A 23,147-nucleotide genomic window follows, 5' to 3' on the forward strand; every position below is an offset into this window, starting at 1 on the left:
CAGGGTGATGGCAGATTGGCATAGCCCCTGGAGCAAAAGAAAAGACCACATTTTCCACACCTGATGTGCACTTTCAGTTCACTGTGATTGTCTTTGGTCTTAAGAATACACCTGCCACTTTCCAAAGGTTGGCGAATCGAGTCCTTGTTGGGTTGGAAGGCTTATCTCGATGATATTGCTGTATTTAGATCTTCCTGGCAGGACACGACTCACACATATTCCGATCCAGGCGGCTCTGTGATTCTGCACCACTCTGCACCCGAACCCCATGGCCCGAGTTGGAGTGGCCCAACATCACAAGGAGGTCTCCCTAGCGATCCTGACCTGGCACCTGGTGATCCCTGACCTCCTGCAAGCTTCTAGACCACGCCTGCAGCCTCAACCTGAAGGGTCACCCCAACCTCGACCGGAGGTGGTAAAGAAACCCAACGCCAAAAGGCACCCCTACACCGACACCCCACGGCCAGGCATCCCCCAAGGACACAACTTACCTCTCCAGCCGGTGGTCGCCCTCAGGACATCTCCCTACCCGAGCTCGTGATGCAGCTTCTTTGCTGGTTGTTGGCCCCTGCAGTGCTGACGTTAACCCCAGGAGCTTTGCTCCCACACCCAAATGGGTTGCTCGCAAGCCCCTAACAGAAGTCCCTTTAGTCCCATTGGCTAAAATTGGGCCTCTGCACTCTTCACACGGCCGCCCCAGTGCCGCTGGTGGTGCAATTTGAGTACCTATCTAGACCTTGGGGAACCTTGGTCGTAACCCCAAAAACTCCCACTCGTAAGTCGAATACTTACCTGTGAAACCGATAACCCCTTTTCTCCCATAGTAATCAATGTTATGTGTTTTTGACCCAAAGAAATTTCTTAGTGTTAAACTGATGTTTGTATGGAGAAAGATTAACTTAACTGCAAAGTCTTATTTACCTTGTAATTTGAGATCCCTCGGTGTGGTATCGAGGCATACCACCCCAAGTAGTAGATGTAATCTGAAAGTAATCAAAACGTATCCTAAAAGTAATTACTGTGTAATGTAAACTGGTTTTTAAAAACATACCAACCTGTAACAATTACAAATCCATTCCCAATTGCCTTTGTGTGTAAAGGTTTACAGTTGAAAGTACATTTTACCTACCTGTACCAAGTCCTGCTTGGTTCTAGAAATAAAATAGAAGTATACCTTTTTAGGTCTCGCTGGAATCGCATCCGAAGGATGCGTCCAGCTGGAGACTTATAGCTGCCCGTCTCGGGGGAATGAGGGACAAGAGGGTGTTACGAGCTTTTCTGCCGGATTTGGGTGCGCGAACGGGCACGTCCAGCTCCGCGCCGCGCCATGCACATCCCTCCGATTTCCTGAAGTTGGCACACATGCGCGCGCACATTGCATACACACACGCACCCCCCCTCGCCGCCGCACCTACACACACACACTAGCGCACCTACACACACAGAGAGACCCCCTACACACACACCAGCGCACCTACACACACGCACGCACACATACAGAGACCCCCCCTCCCCCCTGCCGCCACCGCACACATACACACACACACACAAGCGCACCCCCCTCCCCCCTAAAACTAAGCTCCACTTACCGCCATTCGGGACTTCTGTAGGCGGGGCTCTCCCTCGGGCATGGGAGCCCCGCTCTCAGGCACTCCGTGGACGCATGCGCGGGACTTCCGAAGCCGGAAGTCCCGCCCAAAGGAACTGGCTCAAACGCGCATGCGCAGTGACCAGACGCTCCAGCCAAAGCAGCTCTTTTTTCACTGCCTCACAACTTAACGCACATATCCTCAACGAAAAATGTTTTGTGAACCCGTCCTTGTTCTACCCCTGTGGGCTAGACCGTAAGCAGCTCCGGCACTAGTGTTTATCTTTCTGACGGGATGTTAATATCTGCAAAAGCCATCATTTTCCCCCCTAGTTAAATGAATATGGGAAATATGAAGTCATACCTTTAATCATCTGCCAAGCTTCCCAGCTCGTCAGGAAATTAGCAGAGCCTTCTGGGCCCAGAACATGTGGCGAGGCGCTCGACGCCGCGTGTTGTCCGTCAGTTGCACGCCGGGCAAAGAGCACTCACTTTAGCTCCGCCATTAGCCGCGGCCGAAGCGTGGGCAGTGCCAAAACTGTCAGACTGGCACAGCCTGAGAAAGTTTAAGCCTGGCCAGAGGTGACAGAGGTTTGGGCGTGTTCTGTGAATTCTTCGAGTCGCTCAGTTTTCCGGAGCACATAACACATTGTGAATTACAAGACACAGCCAGCTGGCCGAGAGGGAGCCAGTCGGGTTCGAAACTGCATTAACTGGTTTTATTAGAGCGTCGCGATTTTTAGGACTCGTGTTTACCTGCCTGTAGGTACAATCCGATTGAGAACTGCAATGCATTAAGTGAGATGAAAAACGGGGTGGTGTAGTTATTTAAAAGGATTGTGATCTATGTAATTAAGGCCCTACTTAAAACACGTGATCAAAACTCCTGTGCTTCACACAGCATGCCGCCTGACCGGTGCTGGAGTGAGTCTGTGAGTTTTCTGTTAGTTCATCCAGACATATCCGACTACAACAAACTTACCCATGAACCTAGAAAGACTCCTTGATTGTGTGAATTCTTGTTTGAAGGATGATGTAAACGAGTAACAACCGTGCTTTTATTGTGAATAAAATAAAAACCACGATCAATGACCTAGTAGGTCAGCCCAGCAAGTGAGTCCCAACAACAGGACCCGTAATGAAATATCTTTGAAGCATGCACTTCAATGAAATACTTCCGAAATATGCACTGACACTTTGAATTTCTCTCTATCTATGCTTATGAATAATTTTTGATAAAGCCCTTTTAAACGCACAGCTGCGCAAATATATACATCCAGACAGCATTTTTAACGATTTCTCTTGTAGAAACAACATTCTATTGCTCTTTTATATATTTCTGCCGGTGTAATGGCTTTAATTAACTATGCACTTTGATTTAAAAAAATTGTAATATTGTGAATAATTAGAAATTCTAATTACAAATGGGACATATGTGACCATTGCACTGTGCACGCCTGAGAGAGGATAAGTATTGGATGAGCATCTAATCTGGCCTACTGACTTCGCACTTCCTTCAGTTATGGTCCACTGACTTTGTGCCTAACTTCAACCTCCGCCCCAGAGTACTCAGTCATGTCCCATCATGAACACCCTCCCACAACTTAAACTCCTACCGACACCTATAGACAATCCAGTTCACATGCCCTATAGCTCGACCTTTTATAGCTGAGACCTCTTGACTTTGTCAATGCTTAGTAAAGTAAATTTTAATATGTTTACAATCTACCAACAACTGCACATATAGCAGCGCACAAATTGCACTAAAACAAATGTTAACACATTGAGTCTTTACTTATTAAAAATGCAGTACTTTGCATTTCTTTACTTCAGACTTCTCAAGCCATTTTTTTCCTTCATCGCCAAGCCAGATGCATTGCCATTGCAATACTTCTTGTTAATGCTTTTCATTTGCAAGGCAGATTGGTCTTCTTACAATTAGTGTGATTGTCATAGAAGGTCTCTTCCCTGCAAAAGGTTGTTTTCTCTTGTCTTCAGACTTCATTGGTATGCTTAACCATTGCTTTAAAACGTGATACTGAAGATGGGCAACTTGTATTTGCCATTTGAAGAAAAAACAGCCAAACCATGTTCTTTTCTGAAGGATGGCTCAAAATTATCCATAAAACTGTTATATGCGTTTAAACCTTGTTGCACATTCCTCGTGCATCTGTTCCATATTTAACTCGTTTCACAGTTCTGACAGTGGGTCGCCAAAGAGTACTGCTAGCAGCGTAAATCACTGTACATAGACAAACATTATATAAGTGTAGACCTTGAATGCTATCTCTGTGACCTGTTGAAAGCTGCCGTTTGTTACTCTACATGCCCAAACATTGATCCACAGAACGCAAGTAAATAATAACTGTGATACACCCTGAACCATTTATAAACAAGCACTGGCGTTGCTAATAGGTCTCGCAGTAGGAAAGTTGGAGCTATTGGTTTTGTAAATGACAAAGCCCTTTATGTTTTTAAAATGAAAACAAAAATAAAAGGCATTGTTATTTGCAATTGTAATAGCTCAAACTCTCGTGAATGCGAGACCTATTGCATTGCAAATGCTTGTTTTTATACTTACCCAATTGGTCTGGACTCTATCACTGAGTGTGTGCATCAGTCTTGATTGAGTGAATACAATAAATGCTGAACACACCCTCTGGATATGTGTAACTGCTCACCCACACTACCACAAAGAGAGCTGTGGTACTTACCTAATTTAGCCTCTGCTATCCCTCTGGGGACTCCCTGGACTCTGTGTGTGTGTATAACGCGACTTAGAACTTCTTAATGTTTTTTCTAATATGCCAACAATTGATAAGGCATGGTGAGTTTATTCAAGTCTTTGATGACTTGGCAAACAATCTTTTAATGAGTCTAGATTTCAACAGTTTACAGAAGTACATAAGTTTGTGTTCCTGTGCAACTCACCTGAGGGAGATGACCCCAACATCATTACATGGAGATATAGATATATATTCCAAACTAATTTGTGCATAGAAACAAATTGACGGGCCACTCCTTAACGTGTTGCTCTGTTCTGGGGTTTATTACAGATTCATGATGGACATACTCCTCTGAAGCGTTTCAGCCATATAAGGCTTTGGTTAGGGTGTGATCATTGACTTAGAATAATCTGTTGGTTGTAGGGTATGGTGAGATAAGTGACTTTATTAGAAAACAACTTTAGAATTTCCTTGTTATTCTGTATTCGCCCCCCAATATATTCTGGTTATTACACTGGTGTTATTACTCAGGCAATTTACTGTCTTATCATTTTATAGTGTCATGACCAAAGATTAAAGTAAGTAAATTCTTCCCAGTGAGTGGTCACATAAACATCCATGATCACAAAATAACAAAATAATTCTTAATCACAACCATAACAGTATAAAGCCCAGGTGGGTACAATCAACATACATGTTTAGTGCATCCATTTTATGTTAACCATCTGTCTAAATCATTGACTTTGAATTAGTTCATTAATCAAATTTTCTCAGGTGCTTTTCATCTTAATGTAACAAGGTAATTCTCTTCAATGAAAAGGCTAAAAACAATGATATAGCAACAAGATTGTTGAAACTAGACTTGAGGATTAAATGTAGGACAATCTTTTATCCAATTCTATAATTTACAAAAGAATTGATATTTTCTCATCCTGATATCCTTTTGGATGAGTGCCTCCTAAGTTATTAATACATTTGAACTACTCAAAATGTCTCAGCTCCATCACGTTGTCTCTACTCCAATGTAGTTTGGAATTCGATGCCATAATACATGAGAGCTTCCCAGCAGGGATCATTAAAATCCATTAAATGTTTGCCTGTATTGTAACTGATATATACATTGCTGATGCCTGGCAGAGTATCATGTCATCAAACCTCTAAAGAAGCATCTTAGTGTGGTTATATTTTTTTTAATACACTTCAATTTGAGTAATTACTTTGACTATTATGATTAAAACAACATTTATTCTTTATTATTAAATGTAAAGTGCAGCTGCATCTGCAAAACAATTTAACCTGTTTCAAACTGCAGCAAGAGGGATATTAGTGAACCTTAGTAATAAAGTACAGTACTATAAATACTATAAATATATTATTCAAGTCAGCGTTCTCTCTTCTACACTTATAAAGTTAATAAGGCTAACAAGCATTGGCAACACCAATAGCTCTGGCACTGGCTTTTATTTGTTTTGTCATCGTTTTTGTAAATTCTTGAATTTTGAGGAGTTGCAAGACCATCACCAATTTAAAAAGTAAGCATTGGCAAAATGATTTGTTTTGACCTCACAATGCACTTTGCCATAGTAGTCCATGGTACTGAAGGTAACTACTTTGTATGGATGTGCTGTTCGTGAAAGAACAGAATGCTGTCACACAGTGAGAGTAGCCAGTGGCTGAAGTGGTCTGACCCAGTGCCCCATTCCGTGTGCTGTAATGGGTGGATGAAAAATGTGAATGACACAACAACAGACCAATTGATGAAGACGACTGACTGAAAGCCACTATAAGTATCTGATTTATATACTGTTAGTAAAATCAAAAAGTCTTGGCTAATTCCAGACCTAAAAATGTGGTCAAGATTAAATATGTAATGATTTTATTAGAAGTCTGTCCAGGAGGACTTGGGGGTCAAATAAGCCTTTTTGTTACTGAAGTATTCTGTTTTTCACCCTTTTATAGGAGAATGAAGCCTTACAAGCAGATATGTATGCTGATTTAGCAGTAGCGGCGGACCGGTATAATCCATATGCACTCACTAACAAAGCGAATTCAGTGTTTTTAGCTGGGGACTACGAGAAAGCAGCAGAGTTTTACAAAGAAGCGCTTAGGAATGATTCATCCTGCACTGAGGCTCTTTATAATCTTGGTAAGCAGTGTTCTGTTTATTAGAAACTTGCACGTTTTAGTTAAGAATTATATTTAGGTAATTGTTGTTAATATTCTAGACAGATGTTGCAAATAGAAGCATTTGTCAGTAGTAGAGCTAATCTTTTTTCAGTGTTTCCTTTAAGCGGTTTAAGATCACAAATGTATTTAATGTGTTTATTTCATTCTCAACAAATGATGTTTTGTGAGCCCCTATGTATTTTCCCTAGCAAACCAATCTTCCCTAATTCACAAGTGTTTCTTTCTTTCTTGCCTTTAGAAAGAGAGACATTTGTTCTTTTAATTCTGATGAGAACATTTCCCTAGAATTTTTCATGTTACAGCCAGAGGATCACTGTGCCTCACAGATTATTCTCCTGAATAAAACACTTACTTAATTAAGTATAATAATTGCAACATGACACAATCCTAAGTATAACTGTTATTTCTCTTAAACATGTGACTCATGCCCTCTTTCATGCCGTAGATCACGCTGTGGGTGTTTAGTAGGTGGTTCCATTTAGGGTCTGGTAGGCAACCCACAGGCCCACCAGGGCACAGAGGCTATGGCTGTCACCCCCCTGGTGTAGGACCATCTGCTATATTTTGGATTCCCCGACTGGTAGCCAGGGATCTTGCATTCAGTGATGTCGCTGATGCGGTGGCTCCTTGAAAGCATGGATGCTTTCCTGAGTGGTCACCATGTTTGATGTACCTGCTCAGCAAAGTGTTTTAGTTTTCTAAAACTAATATCCTTAAGTGGGAGTTTTCTTTCAGAAACAAATGGCCTTTACACGTAAGGAGTGCTTTTGTGCGTTTTTGCTACCCGAGAGTGGCATGCCTCACATGGTGAATCTGGGTGAGAAAAACAAGTAATGATTTTCCCAATCTAAATAGGGCTTGGTAAGCCCCACTGTGGCCTGGTGCCCAGTGCCGGGCAGATGGTCACTTCAAGGATTTATGCTGGTGGAGTAAACTCAGCACTTCGCCCAACTCTAAACAGAGTAGGGGAACTGCAAGTTTGGTGGAGCAGGGCCACTACTGATTTATGGCAGTGCTCTAGCTCCATTTCGAGTGAAAGAAAGTGCAGAGTTTACATTTATGGCGCTGTTCCTGCTCCAGCCAACTTGAAATAAGTATACTTTACGTACCTGGCCCTCTCCTTTATTTTCACACATCATCATGCGGCAGAATGGTAAACTGCTTCTCAGAGCTTCAAGAAAACTCTAAGCTTGCCCTGTCAGTACTAAGTGTGAGAGCTTTATGTGTGAAAGGCCGCCACTCACCCTTCTTTTTAGGTCGCAGCCTACCAAACAGCACAGCTGTCTGATTTGCTTAAGATATCTTGGGGACATTCAGAAAGTTGACTTAGGAATGCATTCCACCAGTTGCTTACCATTGACCTTTTGATTTGTAACTCACATTTTCTAGCTTTCTATTTGCTTGCTTTATATGCTTTAGGCTGTCCAGCTTGAGGTTGCACCTCACGTTGCCCAAACCTTGTTTACTGTATTCTTCCACAAACTGTCTTTCTGTAAAAAGGTCTTTAAATCTTGTCCTGATGTTGTCACGTTTGCTGTGCATTCACTGAAAGAGTTCAGATATCAGACTGTCTCTTCCAGGGAGCTTGGCGTTTACTTTTCTTTCTCTGACTTCAAAGTAAGAGGATTTACGTGGCAATCATACCGGGCTTCTGTCTGACTGCTCGAGGAAGGCTATACCATGATATTTTTTTCTAGCATACAACAAGATTTAAATGTCTATAAATGAACTTTTCTGATGATCAAATCAATACATTGGGTGATTACATTTATACACATTTTTAGACATTCTTAGGTATCTGACTAATGGAATATAGTTTGAAGCTGGTGGTACCAGGCTGAGGATGGGTGTAGGGAAGCTGAGCACATACAACCCTATATGCAAGTGTGGTAGAAGAGGTTGGTAATCAATCCATGTTGGAACTTCGAGAGACCCCTTTATGCCTGAGAATTGTTGGTGGTGCATTTCAGATTATTGAACCTCGCATGTATAGGAACCATCCATGCTGTTCTGTTTTCTATATTTGGTTGAGCTAATAATAAATATGTTTATAATAACCATTTTCAAATTCCCCTGTCCCCCGCCCCCCTCCAAGGGAAAGGCAAGACAAAAATACCTTGGTGAAACAGCCAGAAGAGTGAACATGCACTGCCTTATGCTCCAGGCACAGAGACTTTAATTTACATATCATATTTATCAGGATCCATTGTGGGACGTCGGTGCAGTGGTTAGCTGGTTCTGGCCTCTCCAACAAAATCTTAGCTCGACTACCGGGTTCTGGACCAATTTCCCTGAAAAATCGATGGGTTTATTTTTGAAAAAACAGTGTAAAAGCCTTTGTAGTAATCTAGCCGCAACATGAATATAGTGAGCACCAGTGCCACTTTGTTTAGGAGATCGAGGTGTGGTAAAACATTTTAAAAAGCCTGTAGAAAGTTCAGGGCATGGATGGAAGCCTAATTTCTCCAATATTGAATCTTTCATAGATTCACATGCTTGAATCTTCCCTGTCATCAAGGTGGGAGTCCCACTGTAATTTTAATAAATAGTGCAAAGCATTATACGGTAAAGCTTCAACCAGTGACATGGTATAGCAATTCACATCGTTTTAGGTAGTACCAAACTTCAGCCAATCAGAGTGCAGCTTCTGAATCATCTTTCCTTTCCAGAGCCACCACACCTCAGATTTCTAAACACACATCACGTGTAAGGGAGTCTCCCTAAGTTCTGCTAAGTTCTGCTGGAAAGCTGTTACTCTGATTCCAGGTGACCTTTAGTTGAACTCTACTTCTATCAGACAGAAGATCTAATTCTGCCTATACTTTTTTCTGACATCTATCCATCATGTGAGAGGGGTCCAAGAAGAGCCTTTTTAGGCCCTGTAAGTCTTGTGGTAAGATGAGGCTTTTTTCAGAGGACCCCCACAAGGAGTGTCTTTATTGTTTATCCCCTGATGATAAATTTGAAGACTGCAAATATTGCAGAACATTTTCTACTAAGACACTGAAAGATAGAAAAGCAAGGCTTCTTTTGTGGCTTCAAAAGAAAGATTCTACAGAAACTCCAGTCTCTTGAGAACCATTAACTCCATCTAGAAAAAACCATAAGAGAGAAAGAAACGGAAAGCAGTTGGGTGAGGAGCCACAAAAGAAATGTTTAAAAATCAAAGAAAAGAGAAGGGCTGACTAGAGTCTGGATAAGCCAAAATCGAGGCATACAACACCTCCAGAGCCCTGTATATCAAATAAAACTAGGTCAGAACCTCTACTCCTTTTGAGAATGCCTTAGCTTCTTTAGATATCAAAAAGCCAACCTCAGATCCTTCTAACTGATCACATGCGTCAACGGCAAATTGATGACAAGACCATCAATGGCTACGATGTTGTCATCTGCGTTTGTCGATGACAACTACCAACACAGTATCAACAGCATCTTAGACATCGAAATGAATAGTGATGACACCTCATCATCAGCAAATCCATTGATGGCTGCTTTGTCAATGGAAACCAAAGACGGCTGCTCCATCGTCAACACTGTCGATGGATGCCCTGCCGGTGCCTTTGTCTACGACCGCTCCTTTGATGGCTACACCAGCGACTACTATAATGCTTAAGACTGAGAAACATGTTTTTGTCAGACACACACATGCACCATCAAAGTTACAACGTCGACTTGCCCATCACAGGCTTTTACTGATGCTCAAATAGAACCAGATTAAACCTCACCAAGCAAGGTTTCACATTTAGCACCAGTCTGCCTTCTCGAAATAGGAGGTAGGGTGAGGATGATGGATCTTTTGAGGCTGCAAATAGCCCATTTCAGCTACATATACAATGCCAGTAGACGCATGAGGAATATGAGCTGGAGGAGATCTTGCATGTCTGGAGATTTCTCCTTTAGAGTCAGACACCAAGACAAAGGAAGGGCCAATGAAGAGATCCACGAGGACTCTCCTTATGATGAGACATTTGAGGAACAGATATTTCAAGAACCAATAATGCGGGTTCTTATAGCTCTGGTCATAGTACTTCGCCAGATGCTTAACGACTATTATAGAAGATTCCCAGAAAGGGGAACTCCAGCCCAACAACCGCAACAAACACTGAGGTCTTGATCTGGTACTACATTGCATATTCCTATGCTGATGAAACAAGAAAAGAGCCCTGCTACACAGCAACGGATGATTCCACAACCAATGGAATAGATTCAATTACTATTCTAATGGCTATGGGGATCAAGATGATGGCTGTGAAGAACCACAAGAAGGCAAAATACCTCATGACCAGGCCACAAATACAGGAAGCGAATAGGATGATGATACTGCGCCAATATCAGCCCCTCCAACTCCTCCAGCAGCCACATTGCCACCAGACGACATAGAGGGCTTCCAAGCTCTCTTAAAAAGAGCTGCTAAAAGGTCTGATATGCCAGTACCTGTGCAACAAACCAATTGCTTCCTATATGATTTCAAGAAAACAAGGAAATCAGTGAGGTCTATACCCATAGTTGACTATATCTGGACAGAAGAAATTATGGTTGTGAAAAACACTGCCAAGGTGGCAGCTGTAATACCTAGACTAGATCAGAAATACAAGGCCTCGGAAAACTCTCCAGCTAGTAGGACATCAGAAGCCAGATTCAGTAGTTATGCAGGCAGCACATCGACGATCTAAAAATCCTACAACATTATGTTTAGCTCCTCTTGATAAGGAGTGTAGGAGGTTGGATAGTATTGGAAAACAATTTTCAGCCATGGCAGCTATGACCATAAGAGCGTTCAAAGTATTAGCCATACCAGGCAGATATAATCACCAGATCATAGCTCTCACATTGGATAGGAAAATTAATGAAATACAGGCATTTACAATACAAAGGCCATACTTGCAATTCAAAGAGGACAGGGTTATTTTGAGGACTAATCCTCATTTCACCCCTACGGTGCCAACACATTTTCACCTTAATAAACCTATTGTCTTACAGGCATACTTCCAGAATCCATCAAACAAAGCAGAAAGAACACTTCAATGTCTGGATGTTAAAAGATGCTGGAACTTTTATATTGAAAAGACTAAGGCATATAGATAATCTTATCAACTTCTAGCCCCCTTCGCACCTCCAAGAAAGGGTCAATCCTTGTCAGGAAATATCATAGCCAGATGAGTATCAGCAGCCATAGCTTTTTGCCACGAAAAAGCATGAAGACCGCTCACAGTTAAAGTACGTCCTCATTCGGCAAGAAGTGTGGCAACCTCTACAGCACTGTTTGCCGTAATGTCATTACCTGACATATGCAGCACAGACATATGTTCAACCAGTCATACCTTCACTAGACACTACTGTCTAGATGCCACTACCAGCCAAGGTGCGGAAGTGGCTCAAGCAGTCCTTTGCAATGTATTTCAATCCATATGCCTTGTTAAAATTATTATCATCATCTTTATAATGTGTATAAATATTGCATCTAACATCGCAAATTTCCCACCTCTGCATATTATGTATATTGGAACAAATTTTATACTGCTCATATTCAGATTCAATCATGTGAATCTATGAAAGATTCAACACTGGAGAAAAAAAAAGTTTCTTACCTGTACACTATGGTTCATGGATTGTCTGACTTCAGGACTACCACTTGTAGTGATTCCCTCATGAATTCTGGAAGTGTTGTCCACTATTAAGTTCCTAGGAAAATGGCGAGACATTTCTCTATCTGGGTATTCTAGGCAAATTTCTACAATTCATTAGGGATACCATCTGGTGCGTGTGTCTTACCCCCTAGACATCCCTTCAAGTACATTCACCAATTCCTTCTTTTCTAATGGCATTAAATTCAGTGCTTTGTTCCATGGAAAGTCTAAAGAAATCAATCCTCAACAGGTAGTTTTGTTGTTTACTCGTCTGCGAGTAGGTCGACTCTCCCAAAATATCCCCTGGATCACTCTTGATGCTCAACATTGCTAGCGATTTCCCTGGGCATCTGTCATCTAGAGGATGCTCTCTCTGGCCTTTTACTCACCAATCACACCAAGAGTATCTTTCTTTGTGAATGTGTAGGACAATTTACAGTTAATATTCAGGTAATATACAGTAACCCCCTGTTAAACCTGCTAGCCCTTTGGGTAGTCCCTCCTAATTAATTTTTATTTCTTTCCCCTTTTAGCCTCTGTAATATTTTTTTTTTTTAATGTCCACAACATGTTTTTCTGGTGTTGACCCTAGGACTCTGGGCTCCTTACTAGGACCTATTGATAGTGAGGTGCAGGTGCTCTTATAAAATGGAGATAGAGTCGGTACCCTCACAAAATGGTGGCCTGTAAACTGTTAAGATTTTACCTCAGAGCTTGGCCCATAGCTTAGGGTAGAGGAATCTAGAACATTCTGGCCCCTTCTGGTGAACTGGACCTAGGGTATATAAGGTCAGAACCCGGGCGGCCATTTTGTTCAGCAAGGAGTTGGTGGGAGTTCATGCTGTGGCGTCAGGGGGTTAGGACACTGAGAGGGTTGACTTCTCTAGAGGGTTGCTTCCTTATTGCTGTCATCCCCCCTTCTAACCCTAGACCTGGCCCTACCCAAATTTGCTCCTGTTAAACTCTGGCCGAGTGTCCTCATAGAATAGGAGGATCTGACCCTTTCACTGGGTGGTCTCAGGAGACTGCTGGGGCTCGCGTCGAGCGGACAGAACTGCTTTATTGCCCCATCGGGAGGAAGAGCTGTCTGAGGACATTAGCAAACCCAGGGGGAGACGGTGAGAATCCGACACCTTCCCCCCGGTTCCTTCACAAACCCACTCCTGTCCTGGCCTGACCCCTCTTACCTGTGTCAGGAAGCACGGCATCGGGAGCGTTCCCCCCCCCCCCTCTCAACTGACCCACGGCATCGGGTCTAGAGGCGGCCCGGTGCTGTTGCCGATCGCTGAGGGAATTGGTGAGGAGGCGGAAGTAAGCACGGAGGCGTCTGACTCCGGCGCAGGCCCAGTAGAGGACCCGGGGGACGCGCAGAGGGGGCGGAGCGGCGGTGAAGTGTCTCTTCCTTCGTGCAGGTCCGGAGAAGAACCTGACGGCTGCCCTGAGGAGGGGGCGGCGCGGCAACACAGCCACTTCTTCCCCGCGCAGGCCCAGTGGAGTGCAGCTATCCGGGAAATCAACGTGTTTGCTTTGGTGGGGGGTCGAGTCAAATCGATGTCAGCTGCACCCAGTCACCACAGCGTCCTCTTCTCGCGCAGGCCCAAAGTGTGAAACGGCTTTGCCTGCGAGGGAGTAGACGCTGCATCAAAGAACCGACGGAGTAGATTAATTACGTTCCAGAGTGTGAAACGGCTGAAACGGAGACTAAAAGCCCCACGGCCACAAGTAAGCAGGGATCTGGGGGCTGGTGCGGGACATAAACCCAGAGAAAACGATTCAGGGCCTAGTGGACGGTCTGATCTCTGGAACCTTAGTAAAAACTGTTGTATAGACCAAGGGAGCCTGAACTGACAGGACTACCATACTGGGACTAGAGAACTGCCAGTCCTAGAACTATTGCTGGCTCGCCTCAAAGTTAAACCAAAGCCAGAACAATTTATATCACCAGTTCAATTGCATGTTGCTGATGAAAATTGATGCCTGTTCTTATTTTACCAGGGGTGAATTATACGGATGACAGCTATGTCCTCGCATAATCTAATGTTACTAGAAAAGAGATACATAAAAGGTCTCCAGGCGGTGGCACTCTACATCTTTAAATTGATGTAGAGCGTTTTTCCTGCTAAGGTTTGTTTGCATCACAAAAAGTACTGCCTGAAATTTAGAGCACTAAGTGAATTCCTGAATTCATTCTCCCCTAGAGAACCAGGTGCTTGTACTAAATGTAATGTCGTATTCTTATTGATGCAGGTAATCAAATGTGGAAGTGCTTAATGTATTTAAACAATTCATGTCCGACGAAATAAGATAACTTGAGGAATTTTTAAAAGCATTCCATATTTTTCTAATCTGGTGTAGTGTCATTTTTAGTGGACGGGCGCTGGGTTGCTGGGGAGAGTGTGACGCAACCACAACACAAATCTTTTTTAGAATAGTCCTTACCATCTTAACCTTGGTTTTGTCCCATAACGTTTGTTGTTGTACCCCGTAAGTACAGTTTAAAGACATCCCTCTTGGTACTAGTTTCAATTTGCCCATTTGATTGCTCATATAGGGGTCAATACTTCATTTTTAGAGCACAACAACTACTCAAAAGGGTATCCTGGCTTCATACCCTTTGGTATCGCTTTGTTTGCCCTAAGTTGCTCACTTTGCCACTGGATTCAAGCTAGCCTGGCTGATGACGGCTGATTAGCCAGAAACCGGTCCTAGGATGCTTGTTTCCGGACCAGGGAAAACATGGCTTGGCAGTTCGGGCTGGACTGTTCCCATGAGGCACAGGGTCAGACTGATTTGCATATGGCCATGTCTGAACTGGGGTGGTGGAGTGAGCTAAAGAATGATGATGGATTAAACCCAGATCAGTTAACTGGGGGTGAGTGTTTGATTTGCTCAAGCGCTCCGTCCATCATCCCCTTTGGTATCGCCTGGCTTCATAATAGGCACAAATTCTTGTAGTCATGGAGTCAAAATGCAGAACTAAAAAGCCAAATCTTTGTCAATTTTTTAAAGACGGAAATGTCCCTTAAAGCCCACAGCTGCTTCATATAGCAATTGGTAATTTCTTCAGTTACCCTTTGTCTGAACTCCTGGTTTGTCAATGTTTCTGCAGGAAATCACCATGTAGGTGCCACAGAGCGATAGCTTCCCACAGGAATACAGGAAAGACAGTGTATACTGATAGGACTCTGTTGTACCGAGATGCTCTGAGAACAAGCAGAAGAACGTCAGTATCTGGGTGTCAAATATGTAGTTGGTTCTGCTATTGGATTTGTGAAAGTAGGAAGGAGTAGAAGGATTAGGATAAAGCTGTTGGGTGATGCATTCTCCAGATATTAAGTCAAATCAAATGTCTTGGTTTTATCCAATCATTATACCATCACTAGCTTATCTTGGAGGGGCTTTATTATGTATGCCTGAGATTATACAGTTTCCCATATGTGGTTACCAGATTACTCCTTTTTGTCGAATCTGGGATGGCAAATGCATACTCATTTTCTTTTTCTTTTTTTTTTTGTGTCACAATTTTTTATTGGAGTTCAAAGATAGGCAATTTCATAGGTTACAAAACAATATAATAAATATAAATCAGTATGTGACAAATTATATACACCTGTAATATATTAAGGAAGAGGAAAAAGGAGGGAAAGGGGAAAAAGGAGAAGGGAAAAAGCTATATATAGGGAGGGAAAGAAAAGAGAATTCGAATTTCAGGAATCGACGAGTGCGTTGGAGTGACTTTTTCTATAATCTACAACAAAATTGCAGATATCTAAATAGAATAGGAGAAGACACCAGAATTTATCGTGGCATGCTTTATCATGGGTGCCTTACCCTCAACCACGTAGGTATATACCACTCGGATTTGTTCAACCACCCTTGGGGAAGCTCTTGATAGGGTTCTGTCTGGATAACAGCAGGGATCCTGTTCAAACATTTAAAAATAGCTAAGGTTATACCCCAGATATCTTTTATTGAATGAGTATCTTTGCTATGAAAAAGGTGGAGAGTTTTATGGATGTGTAATGAAAATGTTTCATATATCCATTGTACATTACCTACACGTTTCAGCCATTTTATCATAGCCCTTTCGGGTTTCCAGCTTTCTTCAGGCCTCAAACAATCCCCACCTAATTGTTTGTACAGTTGCATGCAGTTTTGTTGAGGTGTAAGACTCTCATAGCTAGTTTTTCCATGTAAGTAAATTCCAGTTAGGAATAAAATCAAGCCAAGGCTTGTTGGTGCTCCTGCTGGACACCGACCCCCCTGGTTCTTGATTTCTGACGTGGAACAGCTCTTGAACGGCTCCTGATCTTCCACAGTGTCACTTGATCCTCACAGCTGCACCAACAAGGTCACTGTCATCACTCCTGCATCTTCCGTCATTGGTGGTCATTGTTCTTTCCTGCCTTCTGGTCACTTCCAAGATGCATATACTCTATCCCTTCTGCTTGCAGGTACTTCACTTCAAGAATCCATCCTTGGATTCCACCAGACTCTTTCACCTTCTTCGCCAGCGGCATCTTTTCTAAAGTCTTCCATTGTGGTCTGCGGCAGTTTCTGACGTCACTTCGCACCTATGCACCCTACTTCCCTGGTGTAGGTATCCTGGTTCGTGAGGTGTCCATGGGTGGGGTGACTCTCCAACCTTCTGTCTTCCACTGGGTTTCTTAAGGGTCCACTGGGAAGGGTCCTTCTTCCTAAAAACAGTGTTTCCACTCTGCACACATCCTTTGTGGGGGTTCTGGGTACTTACCTCGGGTGGTTCCTTGGGTCCCCAGTTCTCTTGAGTCTTCTGGTCCACAGCCCAACTTTGGTTGCAGCTTTGTCTCCCCCTGGAGACCACTGCGTAATTGTGCTTACTTACCTGTTTACATTTGTAATATTTTGTAAATTGTGTTGATATCTCCGGTTAGGAGATATACCAATGTGTTAGTGAGTGTGTATAATAAATATAAGTATTTTTATTACTACACTGTGTGGTTCTTTTTCTTTTAAACTACATTTCATGATTAGTTCTGGTAAAACAAGCTGCTTAACACTCCTTCTGGACTAAGTCTGAAGGCTGCTCTCTACAGCTACCACTTAGAGAGCTTTCTATGATTTTCTAAGACCACTAACATCACCATAAGAGTTGTCCGGTTAGTGCAGAGTGCTACACTTAAATAAGTGTGCACCATGCATTAAGCCAGCTTCTACAGTGTGCTATCTTTGTTCACGGTTGTTTTGTTCCATATGTGGAAGCTTTGTTCATTCTCTCTAGGTCCTGTAAAGACCTTCAAGGCTTGCTCACTGCGGGAAGGTTTTTGCTTGTGCAACGTTCTTCTGCAATCTACTAGGCTTTTCACATCTGTCTATCCAGTTTCAGGCTGTTTCTTTAAACTGAAATAAGTGTGTAATTTTCTCATACATGCCAACATTTCAAAACAGAAAAGAGTGAGACAGAGAAAATAATCCCCATTGACTAAACTTTGAATAAGAGGCGACTTTAGGCTAGAGACAGCTAAAAAAAAAGCCATTTTTAGCTTTAAAAATTGAGAATCTGCTGCCTGAATGTTTTCTGTTAGCATGTTTAATTTCTATCCCTGATCACTTCGAGTTAAGCCAGGAACAGTAGCACATACTGAGTGTTGTGGTCACAAAGATGACTTTTCACTTCATTGAAGGATTTTAATGGACGCTGCACCTGATGTGCAGGAAAGGTCGGGATCGCTAGACTTTCAAAGTGGTCCATCGCTTTGCCTCTCAAGCTTTGTAAAATGGCATCATTGTCCCTATTGTTCAAGAAATAGGAAATCACAGGAGGCGGGGCACCAGCTCAGCAGGGGGCCAGGATTCTAGGCACTCTTTTGATGGCGAGTCGTTTTGGGAGGCACCCAGTTTGGTGGATTTCAAGGGTACATTGTTTGAGAAAACGTTCCTCTGAGTGGCCCAACAGCGCTCTAGAAAGCCACAAATGTGTAGGTTATTCTGAGGAGACCTTCTCTTGGCATGCCCAGCTCTTGCCTCCAGTGTGTGGCTAGAATCCCGAAGCTTAGTGATAGTTGTTTCGCATCTCTTTCATCTGGGAAGTAGTACTCTTTACCCCTTCTTCCACTACCTTAGTCCTGTTGGATACATTCCTGAGATCAGTTCTGAAGAGGTTCATCTCAACCGAAGTGTTGTCCGTTCTGTGTTGCCGTGCAGTGCGCGATTCTGTGTTTGTGAATAACCGGTACACAATGGATGGCTCCCGCAGGGGCCCCGGTCCTTGGGACTGTGGTAGCAAGGATCATCCTGTCTGCCCCCGAGTCGTACTGTGGTGGAGAATCGGATTTGGCCTCCCCAATTTCGACTTCACCATGAAGACAGCCTAGGCTTACTTGCGCTCAATAAGTTTGCGTTTGGGGTCGAGCTGCGAGCAGAACAGCCCCAGTCATGAGCTTGGTTACATTTCTTGCTATAGCTGTATTGAGCAGACTACTCAGTTTTGCAGATGTCTGATCAGCAAGCGGTCAAGAGGCCGATGTATCACCTGGAAGGCACCGGGTGGTGGAAACATACCCAGGCACCACAAGGGCACCTCAGGATCCGGCAGCTCAGAAGGCTGTCACACGCATAGGTGCTGCAGGTCCATCACACTCATTAAGAGAAGGGTCAGGTCCATCACGGGAGTGCGCTTGATTGCCGTCTCCGCTGTGCATTGTAACAGCTCATGGTCCCCCTGGCTATTTACGAAGCAGTGTGCTGCCCACATAGGCCCTGCTTGGTACAGCAGAGGAGAACGTCACCTCAAAACTGTCAAACTGCCCATCTAGGGAGGCCTACCGGCCACTCCTCAGCTCAGAGGTCGCCTGGCACCACCTCCCAATCAGCGAACCTTAGAGTATAGGTCAATTGGGACACCTCACTGCCATCCAGTATTGCGGGTCAGGCCTAGGATCTTGGCCACACTCCTCCATTCAGTGGGCAATGGCTGCTGCCATTTTAGGATGTCCTGAGTATGAAGCAGGCCTCACCCACTCCTTTTGCATATGTCGATGTAAACATGCAGAGTCTGCCCAGACTGCTGAATCCCCATAGTCTGCTCGGCCATTCAGGTGGACAAAGATAGGGCAATGGAGCACAAATGATGCAGGATACTCGTGAGGGGTGCAAATCTCCGAGAGATTATGCCGGCTCCGCCATTGTGCTAGCCATGGCCTGCGTCATCTAGCAAAGCTGCAGATAATTTGGTGCACACCATAAACTCTTATGCCTCAGCAATGCAAACAAAAGGGGATATGATTGTTTAGAAGGAAGGGGTTTCTCAGTCTTCATTAGTTTTTTTCAGCTTTAACAAGACTGTAACTTGTTTGAGTTTTGGTGTGACTTAAGAAGCATTTCATGCAATAGTGAAATTGGTTTTAGTTAGAGTCAATGATGTTTGCTTTGCAGGTATACATATGGTGTAACAGGATTTGTTAAAGGTGGACAGGATTGAACTTGAGGAGGAGTGCTTGCTGCTGCATGTGTTTGTGGAGATTCAGCAAAAGATGTCATGCTTCAGGGGTGGAATTTACCTTTTTCACCCTGTTTATATGCATCTTTGTTAGGATCTAGGTGCATAGAGTAGGCACCTACACTTCACTGGTGGTGCATAATGTCCCAAACCCTTCAGGAGTTTCATTAGGTGAAGGCCTGTGTGCATCTGTGTTGTAATTAGTGTTACTGACATTTTAGGGGACCCTCAGACAGTTCCCATCATTTTGCATTACACACCTGCCTAACCCATTGGATTTACCTCATGGCACAAATTCTACACGAGTATTCCTAGGGACTTGGTACTTTATCTCTTTTTATTTTTCATGGAAAATCATTTTCCATTCTGCTGCATAGTTTTACAATCGGGGTGAGGGTTGTCGCACTTAACTGCACAAAAAGGGCACTTAAGTGTGAAAAAAGCATTGCAAACATTTGTGACTACCCGCAAAGTTATAACCATGTGGGTGTTTATAAAATGTCCTTTCACCACTCAGTTGACACTCCCCTGGGAACACTCTACAACCACCTCCGGTTTTCACACTGACAACTACTGAGAATCTGCACATATCCTGACTTTATGAAACAGCATATGGATTTTCTCACATGTAAGTTACACCTGTGTGCAGAAAACATTTTGGGAATAGTTTGGGTACCCAGGGGAGTGAGTAAATGTTAAATACAGGGTGCTTGTGAAACTGCATGATGTTGCTTCCTAGAACAATTGCCCAGAAAACAAGCATTGGCATAGCCAATAGGTCTCACCTTTGGGACCTTGTAAGTATTTAGTTATGCAGCAGAATATCCTTGGTGCAACAACATCAACTGTTGCATGGCTAAACACTTATAAAGTCCCAAAGGCGAGACCTATTGGCTATGCCAATGCTTTTTTTTCTTAGGCACGGGGAGAATAAGTGATTTGGCCAGAATCACAGGATGTTTAGTGTTGTTGCGGAGACTCGAACTCAGTTACCTAGATTCGAGGTTGACCGCCCTAGCCATTAGGCCAACTCCTCTCCCTTTCAGCTATGAGGTGAGGCTGCTTAGACCCTGCCAAACTGTGACTTAGACTCGGGCCCCTAATGATGATGGGTAGGGTTACCAAGCTTCATACTAGGGGGACGGGAATCCTAAATAACCTAGGAGCAAATGATTGTACAGTAGATAGTGAAATATTAATGGGGGGGGGGTGACACAAGGAGAGATTGAGGGAGAGGCAGAGACGGTGAACAGGGATTATGGCAGAGTGCAGGCTACAGGGCTTAGGACAGGACAAGGGCAGGATAAGGGCAGTGTAGTGGTAGAGGGAAGGGGCAGGGAGCATGGCCAATGTGTAGTAACAGAGAGTGGGGCAGGGAGCAAGGACCGAGTACAGGGGAAGGGACAGAGCAGTGGCAGAAAGGCTGATATGTTGGGCAGAGCAAGGGATGGGGGAGAGTGCAGCGATAGAGGATAGTAGCTGTGGTGGGGAGTAGGGGCAGGGACCCTAGTCATGGGAATGCAGTAGGGGGTGGGACAGAGACAGGGTGCTGCGGCATAGAGCCGGATAGGCAGAGGGCACCGAAGCACGGGGAGGAAGGAGGGAAGGACAGACAGTATAGACAGCAGACAGGGCCGATAGCAAGGGTATGCAGCAGGGATTTGGACCAGAGACAGGAAGCAGGGTGCTGTGGCGTAGAGCCAGGCAGGCAGAGGGCACCAGAAACATGGGGTGAGAGCTTTGGGGGCGCAAAGAGTAGAGGCAGGGTGCTGTGGCATAGAGCTAAGCAGGTAGAAGTTACTGGAAACAGTTGGTGAAAGCGGGAGGTAAGGGGGGCAAAAAGTAGAGCTAAGGATCAGGGTGCTGTGGCATAGAACCGGACAGGCGACAGGCAGAAGGCACCAGAAGCACGTGGTGAGAGCAGGGGTGCGGGCAGAGAGTGGAGACAGGGAGCAAGCAGGGTCCTGTGGCATAGAGCCAGACAGTTAGAGGGCACCGGAAGCATGGGGTGAGGGCGGGGCAAAGAGTAGAGATAGGGAGCAAGCAGGGTGCTGTGGCATAGAGTCGGGCAAGCAGAGGGTACCAGAAACACAACATGCGAGGGGGGAGGGGGGGAAGTATCATAGGAAGTGCCATTCATATCATGCTCAATTATACCGCTACCTCTTACAAACAGTGACTTTTGCTGCAGGTAACGTGTTCACTATAAGCAGCGCCATCTCTGTTGGCCCCAGCCTTTCCTCTCTGACGCCAAGTCACACGTTCCCCTTTTGGGACATGTAAAAAAAAAAACAGCACAGCCAGGTTTATCAATTCTGACGCACTCTGGGGCCATTTATTTTTTGAACGGTGACTGCAGCCAGACAATGACTCAAATCCGCAAAGCAGAGTTCTGCAATCTGTAACATGTCAAACATTAACTAAAGCAGAAATAGAAAGAACCCACGGAGGATCAGTCACCGTTGTGAGAGCAAGGTGGCCATAGCGAAACAGCAATTTTACGAGACCGGCAGAAATTCTGCGGGAAAAGCAGCATCTTTCTTTATAATTTTAATACACAAAAGTATGAGACAGTCGAAGTTATAGCTTACTTACGCTAGCGAATAGTAAAGCCTATTTTTTACTTTTAAGCAAGTATTTGTTGAAACGCATTTTGCTACTAATTTATAAACATATGCATACTTACAAAAACATCTACTTACACATTTTTATTACACATATTCTTTTAACTAGAACACCCAACTGCCTTACATTAAACAAACGCCACTCCAATATGGCAGAGGAGGTTTCAAACCACTGTATGCCATTGGATGTGAAGAGTAGTCTGTGGCCCGTTTGATAAGTCTGTCCCGAACCCCGTGTGTGGAGACGGTGGAAAGAACAGAAGTACAAAGGAGACCTTACCGGCTAATCTGAATGGATGAAGAAGAGGGGGTCATTGCCTTTCCCAGAGACATTCTTCACAGGAACGAAACGAGATGCGGGAGCTGCTGGTGTGCGCGCGCGGTTGCGAGCAGCAGCATATGTTTCCAATTATCGCGCCCGCTTCTGGGCACGATAATTGGAAACATATGCTGCTGCTGCTTGTAACCGCAAGCATTAGGCCGTGGGCGTGAACATTGGGACAAAAAAGTGGGTCAAAAAGACGCCTTTGGCCAATTGCGTGCTGGCTTTGTTAAAAAGACACACGTAAAGGCCAATAGCCTGGGTCAAAACCAAAAGCACACGCACGAGCGTGTGCGAGCATGTGCTGAGATTTTTAAAGCCCCTAAATAAAGTCTTGCAAAGCAGCGAATGCGCGCTGTGCTAGGCTCGACCTAAAAAGTAGTTTTTGTGTGAAATTTCTGTCGTTGAAGTTGTGCTGAGTTGTTAAAACTCGCTAGCGAAGTTGGTGGAAATTGGCAATTTTGCACACTTTTGTAGTTGTAAAGTTTAATTTTGTACACCCATTTTAAATACACTATGCCATTTCCAGTTATAGTATTGCTCTTGTGAAAATCAAAAAGGATGCATTAAATCTAAATACAGGTTTGATAAAAAAA

General features: G+C 43.9%; 1 protein-coding gene across 2 annotated transcripts in view; it reads left to right on the forward strand.

The window, feature by feature from the left end:
* IFT88 (intraflagellar transport 88) overlaps window positions 1–23,147 on the forward strand; it is a 473,307-nt gene that overhangs the window by 245,000 nt on the left and 205,160 nt on the right. For both annotated transcript variants that reach the window (XM_078657075.1, XM_078657076.1), the window contains exon 17: window positions 6,274–6,460. In XM_078657075.1, the coding sequence (XP_078513201.1) occupies window positions 6,274–6,460 (187 nt within the window). The remainder of the gene's footprint in view (window positions 1–6,273; window positions 6,461–23,147) is intronic.

Source organism: Lissotriton helveticus, chromosome 8 (assembly GCF_964261635.1).
Source record: "Lissotriton helveticus chromosome 8, aLisHel1.1, whole genome shotgun sequence".
Classification (NCBI taxonomy): Eukaryota; Metazoa; Chordata; class Amphibia; order Caudata; family Salamandridae; genus Lissotriton; species Lissotriton helveticus.